The sequence below is a fragment of the Homalodisca vitripennis genome, chromosome 2 (assembly GCF_021130785.1).
Source record: "Homalodisca vitripennis isolate AUS2020 chromosome 2, UT_GWSS_2.1, whole genome shotgun sequence".
NCBI lineage: Eukaryota > Metazoa > Arthropoda > Insecta > Hemiptera > Cicadellidae > Homalodisca > Homalodisca vitripennis.
This window is the reverse complement of record NC_060208.1, coordinates 10,428,670-10,441,331: the sequence shown is the minus strand read 5'-3', so window position 1 is coordinate 10,441,331 and position 12,662 is coordinate 10,428,670. Positions and strand designations below refer to the sequence as shown.

Here is a 12,662-nt window from a genome sequence, read left to right as displayed (position 1 = left end):
TTTCTTCAGCACAAGGAAAACAAAATGCTTAATTTGACGTGAACATCCTATTTTTATATAATTACGTTGTATTTTTTAGTAATATATCTGTACCATCTGGAGAGCTACACTGAGATGGTAGAGTAATTCTTTAGAAATTATTCTAAGAAGTCGTAGTAATTTGAGTATATGTAGTTCTGCGTTCGGTGTACAGAATTGTGATATCGTTTAGGATAAAGTAAAATATAATAAATACAGAGACATAGAGTAAAACGCAATTAACACATTATTATGCTTTCCACTAGGCTCTCTTTAACATCCACAGTTGGTACACATTACACAATTCCACCCACCTGCCACCCCAAACTAATTCTTCATTGTGTTTATTTCATCAATCTCATAAATAAGACTAAACAAAACACAAGGACTTGTACAACTGTAACGTACCATGCAAGAGATGCTCATACTGGACTGCAGCTTGAAAGCTTTGTGGAGACCTTCCTCTTCCAACTTCAGTAGTTTGTCTGCAGACAGTGTCACGACGAATCTGACTGTCGTGTCAGTATGATACTCCTTGTAGTCTCTGGGGACACACAGATGTCATCAAACAATGGCTAGCTTCAATACAAGGCTAAATTCCACATACTTCCCTAAATACGAGGGGTGTTTTTGGAGTAAGGACTGTTGTCCCTTGGATGACAGTGATCATTGACAGCTTCGTGAAGTTTATGGTGAAACGAAATAAGTAAAAGTTAGTTTCAAAAGTAGGATGTTCCAGTAGACCATCTGTGATTACTGGATTTGATAAGTGAAATTGAAAAATATGTCCGCCACGACAAAAATTCAAGATAACCACTCCATCAAAGTATAAGTTGTGACAAAAAATCTAAAATTATGTTCTCGGTGGGTACCCAAACTCCAGACAAGTAAAAGATTTTTGACATTTTCTTGACTCTTTTATTACAACAAAGAGAGAGATGACATATTGAATCAAATTATTACAGGAGATGAAAAGTTACAGCGCAAAGACTTTGCTGCATTCCGGAAAAAGCATGGTATTTTGCTGGTGGACTTCATACTATGAGCAAAGACCATCAACGCTACATTTAATGTATTTCATTTTCCATCTATTGCTAATATCATTGATATATTTAGATTGAGAAAATTACTTGCTTCTGTTATTTTTATTTATAAAATATAAACGTAATCTTCCTCCTTCAATCCACACAGAGGTTAAAATTATAGCTACACAACATTCACAAAACTATTTGATGACCTAAAACTTAAAATTGAGAATTGCTACATCAATAATTAAGTGGACCACCACATTGTGATTAAGTTGTTGAATATTATTACAATTCAAAAAGTTCAAAAGTATTTTCAAGTGTTAGTTTGAAGTTGTAAGCACAATAGAGTATCTAGCTACCAAGAAATTTGATAACATGCCAGCATTGATATGATATTCCTCAGTTACACCTCAATGTAAAAAAAAAAAACATGAGAGAGCACTTACGAGATGACTGCGGGTTTCTTATCGGTGTCTCCGTGCAGCATCACCTCCATGACGGCCTCCTTGTAGGCCTGAGTCCACGTACCGATAGGCAGTTCCGTGATCTCCAGCTTGTCTGGCCCCATCACAGACAACTCCCCACTGCACATGTAGCTGTCCATGCCGAACTGCTCTATGTCTCCGCGGAAGTTCTTGTACCATGGTTTCTACAAACGACAGACATAAACATTATAATGCCACACACTGACAAATATACAAGTTCATTAATGTCATGGCTACAAGTTCTTTATCACTTAAGATGTTGTATACTGTGTTTTGACCAAATTTCATTTCTACTGACTGAAAATCTTACAGGAAATCTCTTACCATAATTTACTGTGCCGATTGTTCGATATGACAACCAATTAATCATCACATTATCTAACAAATTGGAAACAATTCAAAAGTGATTCTTTAATTGAAGGAAATAAACATGAATTTAACAAAAATAATCCATTTAGTTTTGAAAAACCAAAACATAAATTGAAAGTCAAGACATATTTGATCTGCTAATGTTTAGAAAAAATGTGATTTTCAGACAAAATTCTAAAAGTTTAACTGAATGAAATATGGTGATGTATAGTCTTGCTGATAATTTAGGTTCTTGCTGATCAAGAAAGAATCTTTAATTAATAAGATTAGTTGAAAGGGACTAGGAGTTATACGCTTCAAACCACTAAGGGTAAATTTTCTGCTTTGTATTCTTGATGGAAGTGAGTAGGTTTTAAATATCTAACTGATGATGCCTTAACCGGCGAAAGTGCTTTTTAAATAAATTAAATGTGGAAGTATGAAAAATGTCTTTTCCATTAAAACACTAAGGGTAAAGTCCAAAGCAACCACAACTTCACTGAAACCTTAAAACAGAAAATATTGTATTGTCCACCCACAGATTTCATGGACAAAAAAATAAGGCAGTTATTACTACTAAAAAGGTTATCAGCACATACAATCTGACTCCGAGATACACTCAAATTGCTCCTTGAGGAAATTTCACTTGATTTCAACAATCAGCACAAGCTACTTACCAAATTGTGCGCTTCTTCTCCCTCCATCATCCTTTTTAGCACTTGGATGATCTCACGAGGGTTGTAGTTGGGTATTTTTGTCATCCAGCCAGTGCCGATACCGGAGGCGCCGTTCACCAGGATCATCGGTATTATTGGAATGTACCAAACAGGTTCAATCTTCTGGTTGTCGTCTTTTAGATATTTGAGCAGTGGATCGTCGTGGGGATGAAAGATGAGTCTTGTCAGGGGGCTGTGACAAGATACAGAGATATATCACAAACAGAAACGTGTGAAAGGTTAAACTCATCAGCTTTAAAATTTTTCCAAAGTAGTACACACACGTTACTTCTGTATTTCATACAAAAAATACTTTATTTTAAGAAAATTGAGGAATCCAAATTTTAAACTGATAATTTTAGTTTTCCTAAACTAAAGAAAAACTGGAATTTTGGAGACAAAACTGGATATATGACATAAGAGATTAGTACGCAGCATGACGCAGTGTTAATAAAATTGTGGAAGAGATCACCGTAACAGTTATGTTGAAAATCTTAAATAGAAGTAATTGCACATAATTTTAATCCTTTCAAGACTACATAAAAAGTGTAAATTTTTACATGAATCTGCATTCAAATTCACAAAATACGACATGATAGTTTTTAACCTACAACATCTTATCATGAAATATTAAGGTAATGCATGGTTTCTTTCATGATTAGGTTTTAAAAAATATAGTCTCAAACAAGGTACAAAACTATAATTTTTGTTTGATTTTACTTTTTTTTACAAAATTGTATATTAATTTTAAGTTAAAGCCCCAGTTTAATACAATTTTGTTAACGCCTTTAGAGTAAAAATGTCTTATTTATTGTATAAGTTTCTTATCTTAACTTCATTTTCAATGAAATATTGTATATATACCCTAATAAACTGTAATAAATAATATTTATACCAAAAACAAGTATTTCAGAAAACAAAGACTATACTAATAATAAACTATCAATGACACAAGGTCTAATGACTCAAATAACATATTATTTATGGACAAACTATTGCGATTTTATTCACATATTCCCAATAGATTTAAATGAAAACAAAGTTTTATCAACCAGAAAGAGCTGATAAAAACGTTATTTAAGAATTTAATTAATTATACATTAATACTAACACATTAAAGCCTTATGATTCGAGTGATGACAAAGATGTGATTAAACTGCTAACCTCATCATTGTGAAGATATATCTGGGGCTGGCCGCGTCCTTGCCGCCCTGTAGTCTTGTGCCGAACTGACCAATAGGCTGCAGCAGGTTCAAGTTGTTGCTGCCGACGTAGTTTTGCGCTAAATTGATGATTGTGGACATGAGCGACATTTCACCGTGGTGATACGCCGAGTGTTCGGCCACTGAACCTGCCAGCTGCGCCACCTTGATCTCCCGCTTATCGTTACGTTTCAAGCACGTGAAAAGGACCTAGATCAGAACCAGAGTTACAGTTTATTGACCACTTATTGCATAAAACAACTGAGTTCTTGAAACTGCAAATTTACTGTTACTAATTTTGATAAGGGATTTTTTTAAAGATTTTTTTTTTAATTTGGGATTAGATTTTATTCTTAATTCAAATGTTCTCATTACAGATTTTAAGGCATTTAGATTGAAGCAAGTAAATTCATGAAAGCATTTAATGCTGCCACTTAATTCCATTTGGGAATATTGACTTTTTAACTGAATGCTCAGATGCTAAATAAAATAAGACTACAGCTCCGTTTGCAGAGATTTGGTCAATTTTATAAAGAATGATCCGTCTTTTTTTAAGTGCTATTGCGTTCATACTCATGGTTGTTTCAAGGATCCTACAACAAAATATTACCGTATAAAAACTCAGTGAATTTGAAATTCTACCACTTACTTGCACAGTGGACCAAATATGATTAAGTCTTTCACAATAGTGTATCCTTCCTAACACATTCATCGCATTTTAATTTATCATAAAATAATCTATCAGAATATCTGTATCCAATATTTTAGTATTATACAGGTTTTAAATAAAAGATATTGCAAAGATATCAGAACATGCGAGCAATGGACATTACATGGTTAAAAAATTATTTTAAGACCTGCTTCTAGCAATGTAAGTGGCACTGGGTGAAAGCATATCTAAAAACACAGGAGAAAAAAAATACTGTTAACAATTCAAGTTTTAAATCCTTAAATATATCCATTAACTTGTTATATTTCCAATCCCAATTGTGTTTTTTTTAATATATCTCGTACATCACGATCAACCTATACTAAATACTTCTTTGTATAGATCAATGATCTTAGTGATAAACGGTCGACAGGATGGTACAGACCTTCCGGGATCCAGGTTTGAGACCATCCACGAGGCTGGGGATGGAGCGTTCGTTGTCCATGTTGCTGAACAGAACTAACTCCTTGTTGATGAAATCCTTGTAGCTCACGACACGAGTAGTCTTCGTGTACAAGTAGTCCTCAGGCAGACCTGCGTAACACAGACCATCAGTATGCTTGATTTTCTCTACATAATCGTAAAATGCATGATATGCTTTTCAGTGCTTGTGGCCATAACTTAAATTTCACCACACCTACTAGAATTACAGCAAAATACTTTTACACAAGGTGTGCCAACTGTTTCGTAAATTTTGCTATAACTTCTTTCTTTACTTCCGGTGAAGTACGAGGTCAATAACACTTTTGGTGTATGTATTTAGCTGCATCGTGAAAATGAGTGACTAACGCTTGCATTTTAATGGATGAAGTGGCTCGAGGAGAAATATCAATCGAGAGATGAAGTTTAAAGATCAAGTCGGCAAAAATGTGTACAGCATGCAAACAAGTTTATAAAATGAGCTAGTAATCTGCAACAATCAGAGCTGATTACTTAATTAATCAGCAGTTGAACAACATTAATAACTCGATTATTGTACTTTAAAGTGAGGGATGGAGCTTAGTAAAACCTTAAATGTTCAGTTATTATTTGCCGTAGTGACATAAATTTTGTATCAAAATGTTCATTTAAAAGTAATCTATATTTACTGTAATTCTTATAAACTTTTCATAAAATCTCCCGTTTTTTTTAGTTATTACCGTTTGAACATTTTGTAAGGCCGCCTTTACAAAACCTGGTATGATATCTTTCTGAAATTTGTAAAAAAAAATAAAAAGATCTTAATTAGACTAAACAATACGCTAAGTTTGAACTTTATACTTTAGACCAGGGCTGCCCAACCTACGGCCCGCGGGCCGAATCCGGCCCGCGAGTCAGTTTTATGTGGCCCGCCTTGTTGCCAAAACAACCAAATTTGTTTACAAGCATTTGAAATATTAAATAAATACAAATTTTGAGAACCAAGCAGTCCAGCCGATTTCACGTAGAACGAGCCGTATTCATTTGGTGGAGTATGAGTGTTCAAAGAAGTAAAGTAGTTGCAGACAGATTTCACTGACTACGGTGGTGGCTGCCGGCTGGCGAATAGAGCGCGCGTAAAGCACGGCACAGCGCGCGGTGCGGCGACGTAACCCCTACCCAACTCAAGGTCACCACTCGCCATGTAATTTGTATGTCCTAGTATCCTAGTAGGATTAATTAAAATCAATGTATTCAATTTATTGGTGACTTTTTTATTGTTCTCTCAGAATTAGAGCAAACATCCAAAAGTCTGGGTTTATATTTATTTCTACTAAAAGTACCTAAACACATAATATATTATAAACCTTTATCTAACAACTAATAAATAATAAGAAATTACAATAATCAGGAAACAAGCGCCAAATAACCTTAAAAATCATATTTTGCACAAGATTTCTGGAACAAACCCCCGGGCAATACGTTTTGTTTGGGATTCCAAATTCCCTGGGATGTTGGCCCGCCTGGCCATAAAGGCTTTACAATGTGGCTCTTGGGTAAAAAAGGTTGGGCACTCCTGCTTTAGACCATACTTTATATGGCATATTGTATTTATTTTGAACTGACGAATCAAAAAGTGAATGGTGATTTGGAGAAGTATAATGAACATCCTGTATAACCTATATTGGCTTTGAGTACTTAATGAGGCATATTGTGAGACAATGGACAATACTGATCTAACGAGCAAATTCATCACAAGATGTGAGTAAGAGTAGATGTACGAGTAATTCAACCATCGACCATATAAACTCTCATCCAATGTACCAGAAAATTGTAAAAGAGCAACTGTGTAAGTACCAATAACCAGACGCCAAAAACATCTGTTTATAATTTGACTTTAACACAATAAACTGTAAAGATTTTAAACATTTTGTTGCCAAAATTATGGAATTTTTACAAGTACCGGTTTTTATGCGAGATTTTGAACAGCGACGAGTACTCACCGAGTTCAGCTCTCCGCTTGCAGTCTGTCATCCAGTTGGTGAGCCATTCCTTTCGTGAGTCTACAAGCTTCTTGCTGAAGGCCATCAGGATGTGTTTATCATCCTCATCTCCCCCGTGCTTGAACAAGATCCTGTGCCTCTTCATGTCTGAGAAATATTCTTTGGCCTCCTTTGAAGTGGAGGTACCCAAACCTGTACAATTCCCCAATTGGTCATATACTGAATCGAAATCGTGGAAATAAAAGTATACTACACAAAAGTAAATCAACGGGAATGAAAACACAGGAAAAAGTCCATTTTTATTTTGTTTGCTTGGACCCAACGAGCAATTCCGTAAAATTTTCGACAAATTACAGAACACCCTGTAAATATCAATGTTACACTGTTTCAAACAAAAACATCTATATTAGATGAAAAATAATACAGTTTTATTGAGTAAAAGCTCTATTAGTACTTGGTTGAAGGACAAAACCTTTTATTCAATTGACAAACATTTGTCCTATGACACTAGTGAAATAAAATTTTAGTCTACTGTTTTTATATTTGTTGTTTCTGTTCAAATTTATTTATTATTTCTCATTGGACAAAGCCTTTTGATGAGCATTTGTCCTGTGTCAATTTTGAGGCCACAGTTACAAATTTATTGAGTTATTATTTGTTTTATTCTCTATTATTACTTCTTATATATTTTATTTGTTGTTGTTATGTTATGAACTTATTTATTTATTGTAGTTGTACATTAGTTTTTAATCATTTATTAATTTTCTTAGGCTTATCGAACTATTTTGTTTATACGAAATTGAGGAATTTGGTATTGGCTAGTTATACTAATGTTATGAATTTACTAACAATGTCAATTTCATTTATATAATATGTTTAAAGACAAATAAAGTATCTTGAATTACCAAACAGAGTAGGCAACAAATAGGAATGGCAAAAAATAAAAACCTTTGTAGTATTTGATCTTGTACGTGTGCCAGTTGTCCTTTTCTTTCTTCCATTCCTCGAACTCTGGCAGAGAATAAAATGAGATCTCCTCCTTCCCTTTCGACGCCTTGATGATGGGAGTGATGAATTCCTCCAGGAACGGCAGCTTGAGCAGCGAAGGCCAGTTGGTGTGGATAAAATTGATGATGAGCCCTTTGATATGTGATCCGTCCTAAGTGAACAGTACAAGTTATGTCAGTCCTTCAGTACGGAACAGTTGGATGTTTTGTAATCTACAGACACCACTAAGACCACCTGATAACAAATTGATCATTAACGAGTAAACAATTAAAGTAGTAGTTAAGCCTCAATTAAGACCCAACACAAGGTATAAAATGAAGGCTTCATCCACTTCTCTCATTCCCCTAATGGGTTGATAGCAGTACCAGACAAGATTGGAGTGAACACCCACGTGTCTTCAAAACAACTCGGTTATCAGTGAAGAAAATGTTTAACGTCTTGCCGTTACATTGCAAATTTTTTTTCAATCTCCTTTTAAGCCTTATTATGCCCATCCTCATGGACCACTAGCCTGTGCGAGGATCTTATCAAACAGAATAAGGAGGCAAGACGATACAGTACAAGGTCGATGGTACTGATAAAAAGTGCAACGGTCACAGACAGGATTTGACCTGCGCTATCTCTAACTCAGACTCAAAGTCCAACGTCTCAGACCGCTCGGCTATCAGCATTCCCAAATGAAGATACTCATAAGAACACTGAAAGTACCATCAAAGATTGAACGGACTGGATTCCCTAGGACTGGGTCAGAGGATCCGCTCTGTGGAAGGTGTAATGAGCAGGAGGAGACTGCTGAGCACCTGCTCTTTGATTGCCCTGCAATAGCAAGAGAGCGGTATGCCATCTTTGGTAGCTTGGACAGGGGTGGTGAATTTTCCCAGGAGGACTTGATAGGTTGTTTTCGGCGGTTTGTTGAACTGCTGAAGTTGTAGACTGGTGGGCCTCATGGTGTTTCCGGGGTGCGCAAAAAGCCCTTGAGGCTTAAGTGCATGGCAGTAGGCCGCCCCAAGGAAAAAAGAAAAAAGAAAAAGGGATAACATCCCTGAAGAGTTTGCCAAAGGTACCTAACACCATATACCTGGATTACCACATGCTAATTTTGTAGTGTCCAACTGCTGTAACTAGAGACCAATAAGTGTTTTTCCTGCTTATATTGCAATAAGGATTACAAGGGTGTTCCTGGAGCACTTGGCAAAAGCCCCTGTGATGACAAGACCAATACCAAATGCCCAATATCAATGTCACAAAGAGAAGAAGGATGCTAAAGTTGTTGAGACTGAAATTTAAATGTTCCTCATTATTGTAGTATCACTAGATAAAGGAATACAACATTTTCCAATATATAATTTTTTAAATTATATATCTGTTTTTCCAATGCTCCAAGATTCTACGTTCCTCATTATGACTATATGGAATCAATGCATTAATCTAAATACACCCAGAACTTTGAGCAGATCAAGCAATTAGTTAACATAAAAGGGGCTTAGGCTTTCAACGATATGTCTCGAATTTGTGGTCACGTGATTTCAGAGAAGTGCGACAGTGACACAAGCCAATTCTATTTTCAAGCAGACCTTGAAACAGTGATGCCTTGTAAATTGCCACTGCCTACTGAAAGTTGCAGGCTTGTAACAAGTCACTTGTCTGTACTGTTGTACTAGTATAGGGTTTGTACCAACTCCATGGACTTACAGTATAAGAGTTAACCATACTCTACTCCGCTCCGTTTAGATCCTGGACAACTCACCTGATCTTGATCTGTCATTATCATGAGCCTGCCATATCGTAGGGTCCTCAAGTCGTCCATTGTCTCGTATTTCTTTTTGTACTGAAGCCCAACAATCTTGATAATGTTGTTGATTTCCGCGTTCTCCAAAATCTGACAAAAGAGAAACGTAAACCATGAATTAGTTAATCTTATTTATTCACACTAAAATGCTATTTGCATAGAGTGAGTTTCTCAGTTCTCGGTTTGTCACAATGAAGCGAAACCGTTACACACCTGTTTGTGCGTGGCCTCGCGCACGTTGAGCAGTTTACCTCGGAGTGGGAACACACCGTACTTGTCACGGCCGACCACACCGAGCCCGCTCACAGCCAAACTCTTGGCTGAATCTCCCTCAGTCAATATCAAAGTGCAGTCCAGTGAGTTTTTCGTGCCTGCGTCATTTGCGTCTTCTAACTTGGGCACTCCTGGACAAAAAACAGTCATGCATAAAATATTTGTAACATATTTACAACCATCCCTTCAACCCGTATCTGCATACTTATAAGAAAATAATAAACTCTGAACTTTTGGTAACAATCATTCCTCTCCAAACTAAAGATAAAAAATCCATGTACATGAGTTATTAAATCAACTTTTAGTAATTTTTGTTCACTCAATATTTTTATTTGTTTTGTCTACTTTCTCTACAATATTGCTAATTATCAGAATTCTTAAGTCATATCCATAAGCTATTCTGCTTCACATAACTTCTTTCAATTAAAAAATTTATAAATTTAAATTTAATCTACACAGTGCTCAAGATAAAATTCTAATCCTAAAAATTTCAACTCGAGTCTACGCACACAGGCCATTAAGGCCCATAGTATATATATATATATATATATATATATATATATATATATATATATATACTATGTATATATATATATAAATTACTATATATATATAGTAATTTTAATTTCTCTCTTTATTTCAATATATGGATTTATTCCTTTGTGATATGACTTTTCAATACTATAATTAGCATTAAATTATTTAATGTTAACTATTTTGAATTGTATTACTTGTATATTTTATTACCATTAGATATCCAAATGCTACATTTGTTTTCTTTTTCAATATAAAATATTTACTTCTGTTTTTAGTATTTTGTGGAAATAATTGTGATTTGTTTTTATTTTTATAATTGACAGCAATGTTTAAAATCTTGGAAGGACAGTTTTTATACGAATTACAGATGGATTTTAATTCCTGGATCATTGGAATCTTGAGGAATCAGCAATTTTGGTCTTCAGCTCTCTTTATGATACCAGAAGAGAACTATCTACGCCCAAAAGATGTTCCTATCTGTTGCAGACCACGCTGGCTGTGTATTTGTTACATTTTCTGAATACACAATGCGACAAGCTAAATAACACTTTTATGATTGCTTTTATTGACATTTTCACTGAAAAATTGTTTCTTACAAAGTCGTTACTGTTATATTATGCTAAACAGTCTGTATGTGTGACTAGTCCACATTTGCTATTTTAGATTAAAAACAATGATATATTTACGTTTAATATAATTTGCGTCACGACAATACAACTGTTTTTCAATCAGTTGTCTGTATCAGTGTGGGTTGTGGTATAACTACAATTAACAGACAACAGAACATTCCAATTACAACGGTATAAATTGAACACACGTTACCTTTAAGTTTGTTTTGTTTCTTGCCACTGCAAGTTTTCTGGAGCTGTGTTTGTGCCTTGAACTTCGCCCAAGACAAGACGTTCTCGATGATCCCCGACTTTGAGACCTGCAGGTAACATAGTAGCGTTAGAGGTTTTAGTATTACTATTTAAATTACTTTTCCATATTTATATTTGGGTACATGCAACGAATATTTAGGCACAAAACGACTACTAAGCACATCAAGAAATCTAAGCCAAACAAAATCTTAATGAAGGAAACGTTATCTGCGAACATATGTGGCTAACTATAAATCTTCCAGTTGAAATGTCCTAGGATAGCAGTGCACTTTACCATTTACCACACATTCAACCTATTAATTATTTCCTGTAGATAATTGCCTTACTGTATACAATTAATTTACCTAGGCCACACCAGCAACATTTTGGGAAAGTTTTACAATGAGACACAAAAAAGTCCCTTACAACAAAACTTTTGTAAAACCATCCTTGAACTTCATGAACAATTTATTATGGCATAAATCAATTCTACTCTACTAAAGTCTTTCATATTCGTGTTTAATGAACATAACTGATAGATATAAAAACACATATGTTCAAACTTTGAAGCACCCTACTGAACTTCAAATGAAAGTTTTGTTCTACAGAACAAAATTTTTATTTTCACCTCTGGAGTACACCCATACGGATTGATCATTGGAAAAATTAATAGATTTAAATAATTATTCTAGATAAGTAGGTTAAAATTAGAGAGAGATGAGGATATGATAAAATATTTTACAAGTGTAAAAATAATGAAAGAAATACAGAATGCCAAGAGATAGTGAAGGATTCAAATGAGGAAACAGATGGAGAGTGTTTTAATGAAGGGAGAAAAGTGGAGGAAAAAGTTCAGAAAAATTATGGAATACTAAGAAAAGGCAACATGTTAGACAGATTTGGTGCAATATTGGAATGAAAGAAAGATGATGATGAAGAGTAAGAGTAGCCTAGACTATCAAACAGGACGATCATTCTATTCAAACCTGACGCAACAACTCACACTGTTAATGAACTTTTCTGGCAAGTTGCACTTGGATCCAAAGCTTTTAGCTTGAAGTGTCATGGTCTCTTTAGTCTGGGAGTCGAACGTGGGGTTGACGATGAGACAGTTGACAAATATCCACATGTGGTTCTTCACTTGGAAGGGTTTCACTGTTAACCCACCCTTGTTCTTCTTCTTGATGGTGTCGATCAGCTGTTTAACGATCATGTCAGCTACATGGTCCACGTGTCTCCCACCCTAGACATACCAAAGGAGTAATTAGCCACTTATTCTATTGTGAA

The 12,662-nt window shown here is 35.1% G+C and overlaps 1 protein-coding gene across 2 annotated transcripts in view; it reads right to left on the bottom strand.

Moving 5' to 3' along the window:
* Positions 1-12,662, bottom strand: part of LOC124353540 (DNA topoisomerase 2-like) — a 49,842-nt gene that overhangs the window by 17,437 nt on the left and 19,743 nt on the right. For both annotated transcript variants that reach the window (XM_046803425.1, XM_046803424.1), the window contains exons 7-17: positions 12,379-12,618; positions 11,338-11,443; positions 9,919-10,109; positions 9,664-9,795; positions 7,857-8,067; positions 6,909-7,100; positions 4,892-5,040; positions 3,760-4,007; positions 2,557-2,788; positions 1,493-1,695; positions 427-562 (exon numbers count right to left, since the gene is read on the bottom strand). In XM_046803425.1, coding sequence (XP_046659381.1) covers positions 427-562; positions 1,493-1,695; positions 2,557-2,788; positions 3,760-4,007; positions 4,892-5,040; positions 6,909-7,100; positions 7,857-8,067; positions 9,664-9,795; positions 9,919-10,109; positions 11,338-11,443; positions 12,379-12,618 — 2,040 coding nt within the window. The remainder of the gene's footprint in view (positions 1-426; positions 563-1,492; positions 1,696-2,556; positions 2,789-3,759; positions 4,008-4,891; positions 5,041-6,908; positions 7,101-7,856; positions 8,068-9,663; positions 9,796-9,918; positions 10,110-11,337; positions 11,444-12,378; positions 12,619-12,662) is intronic.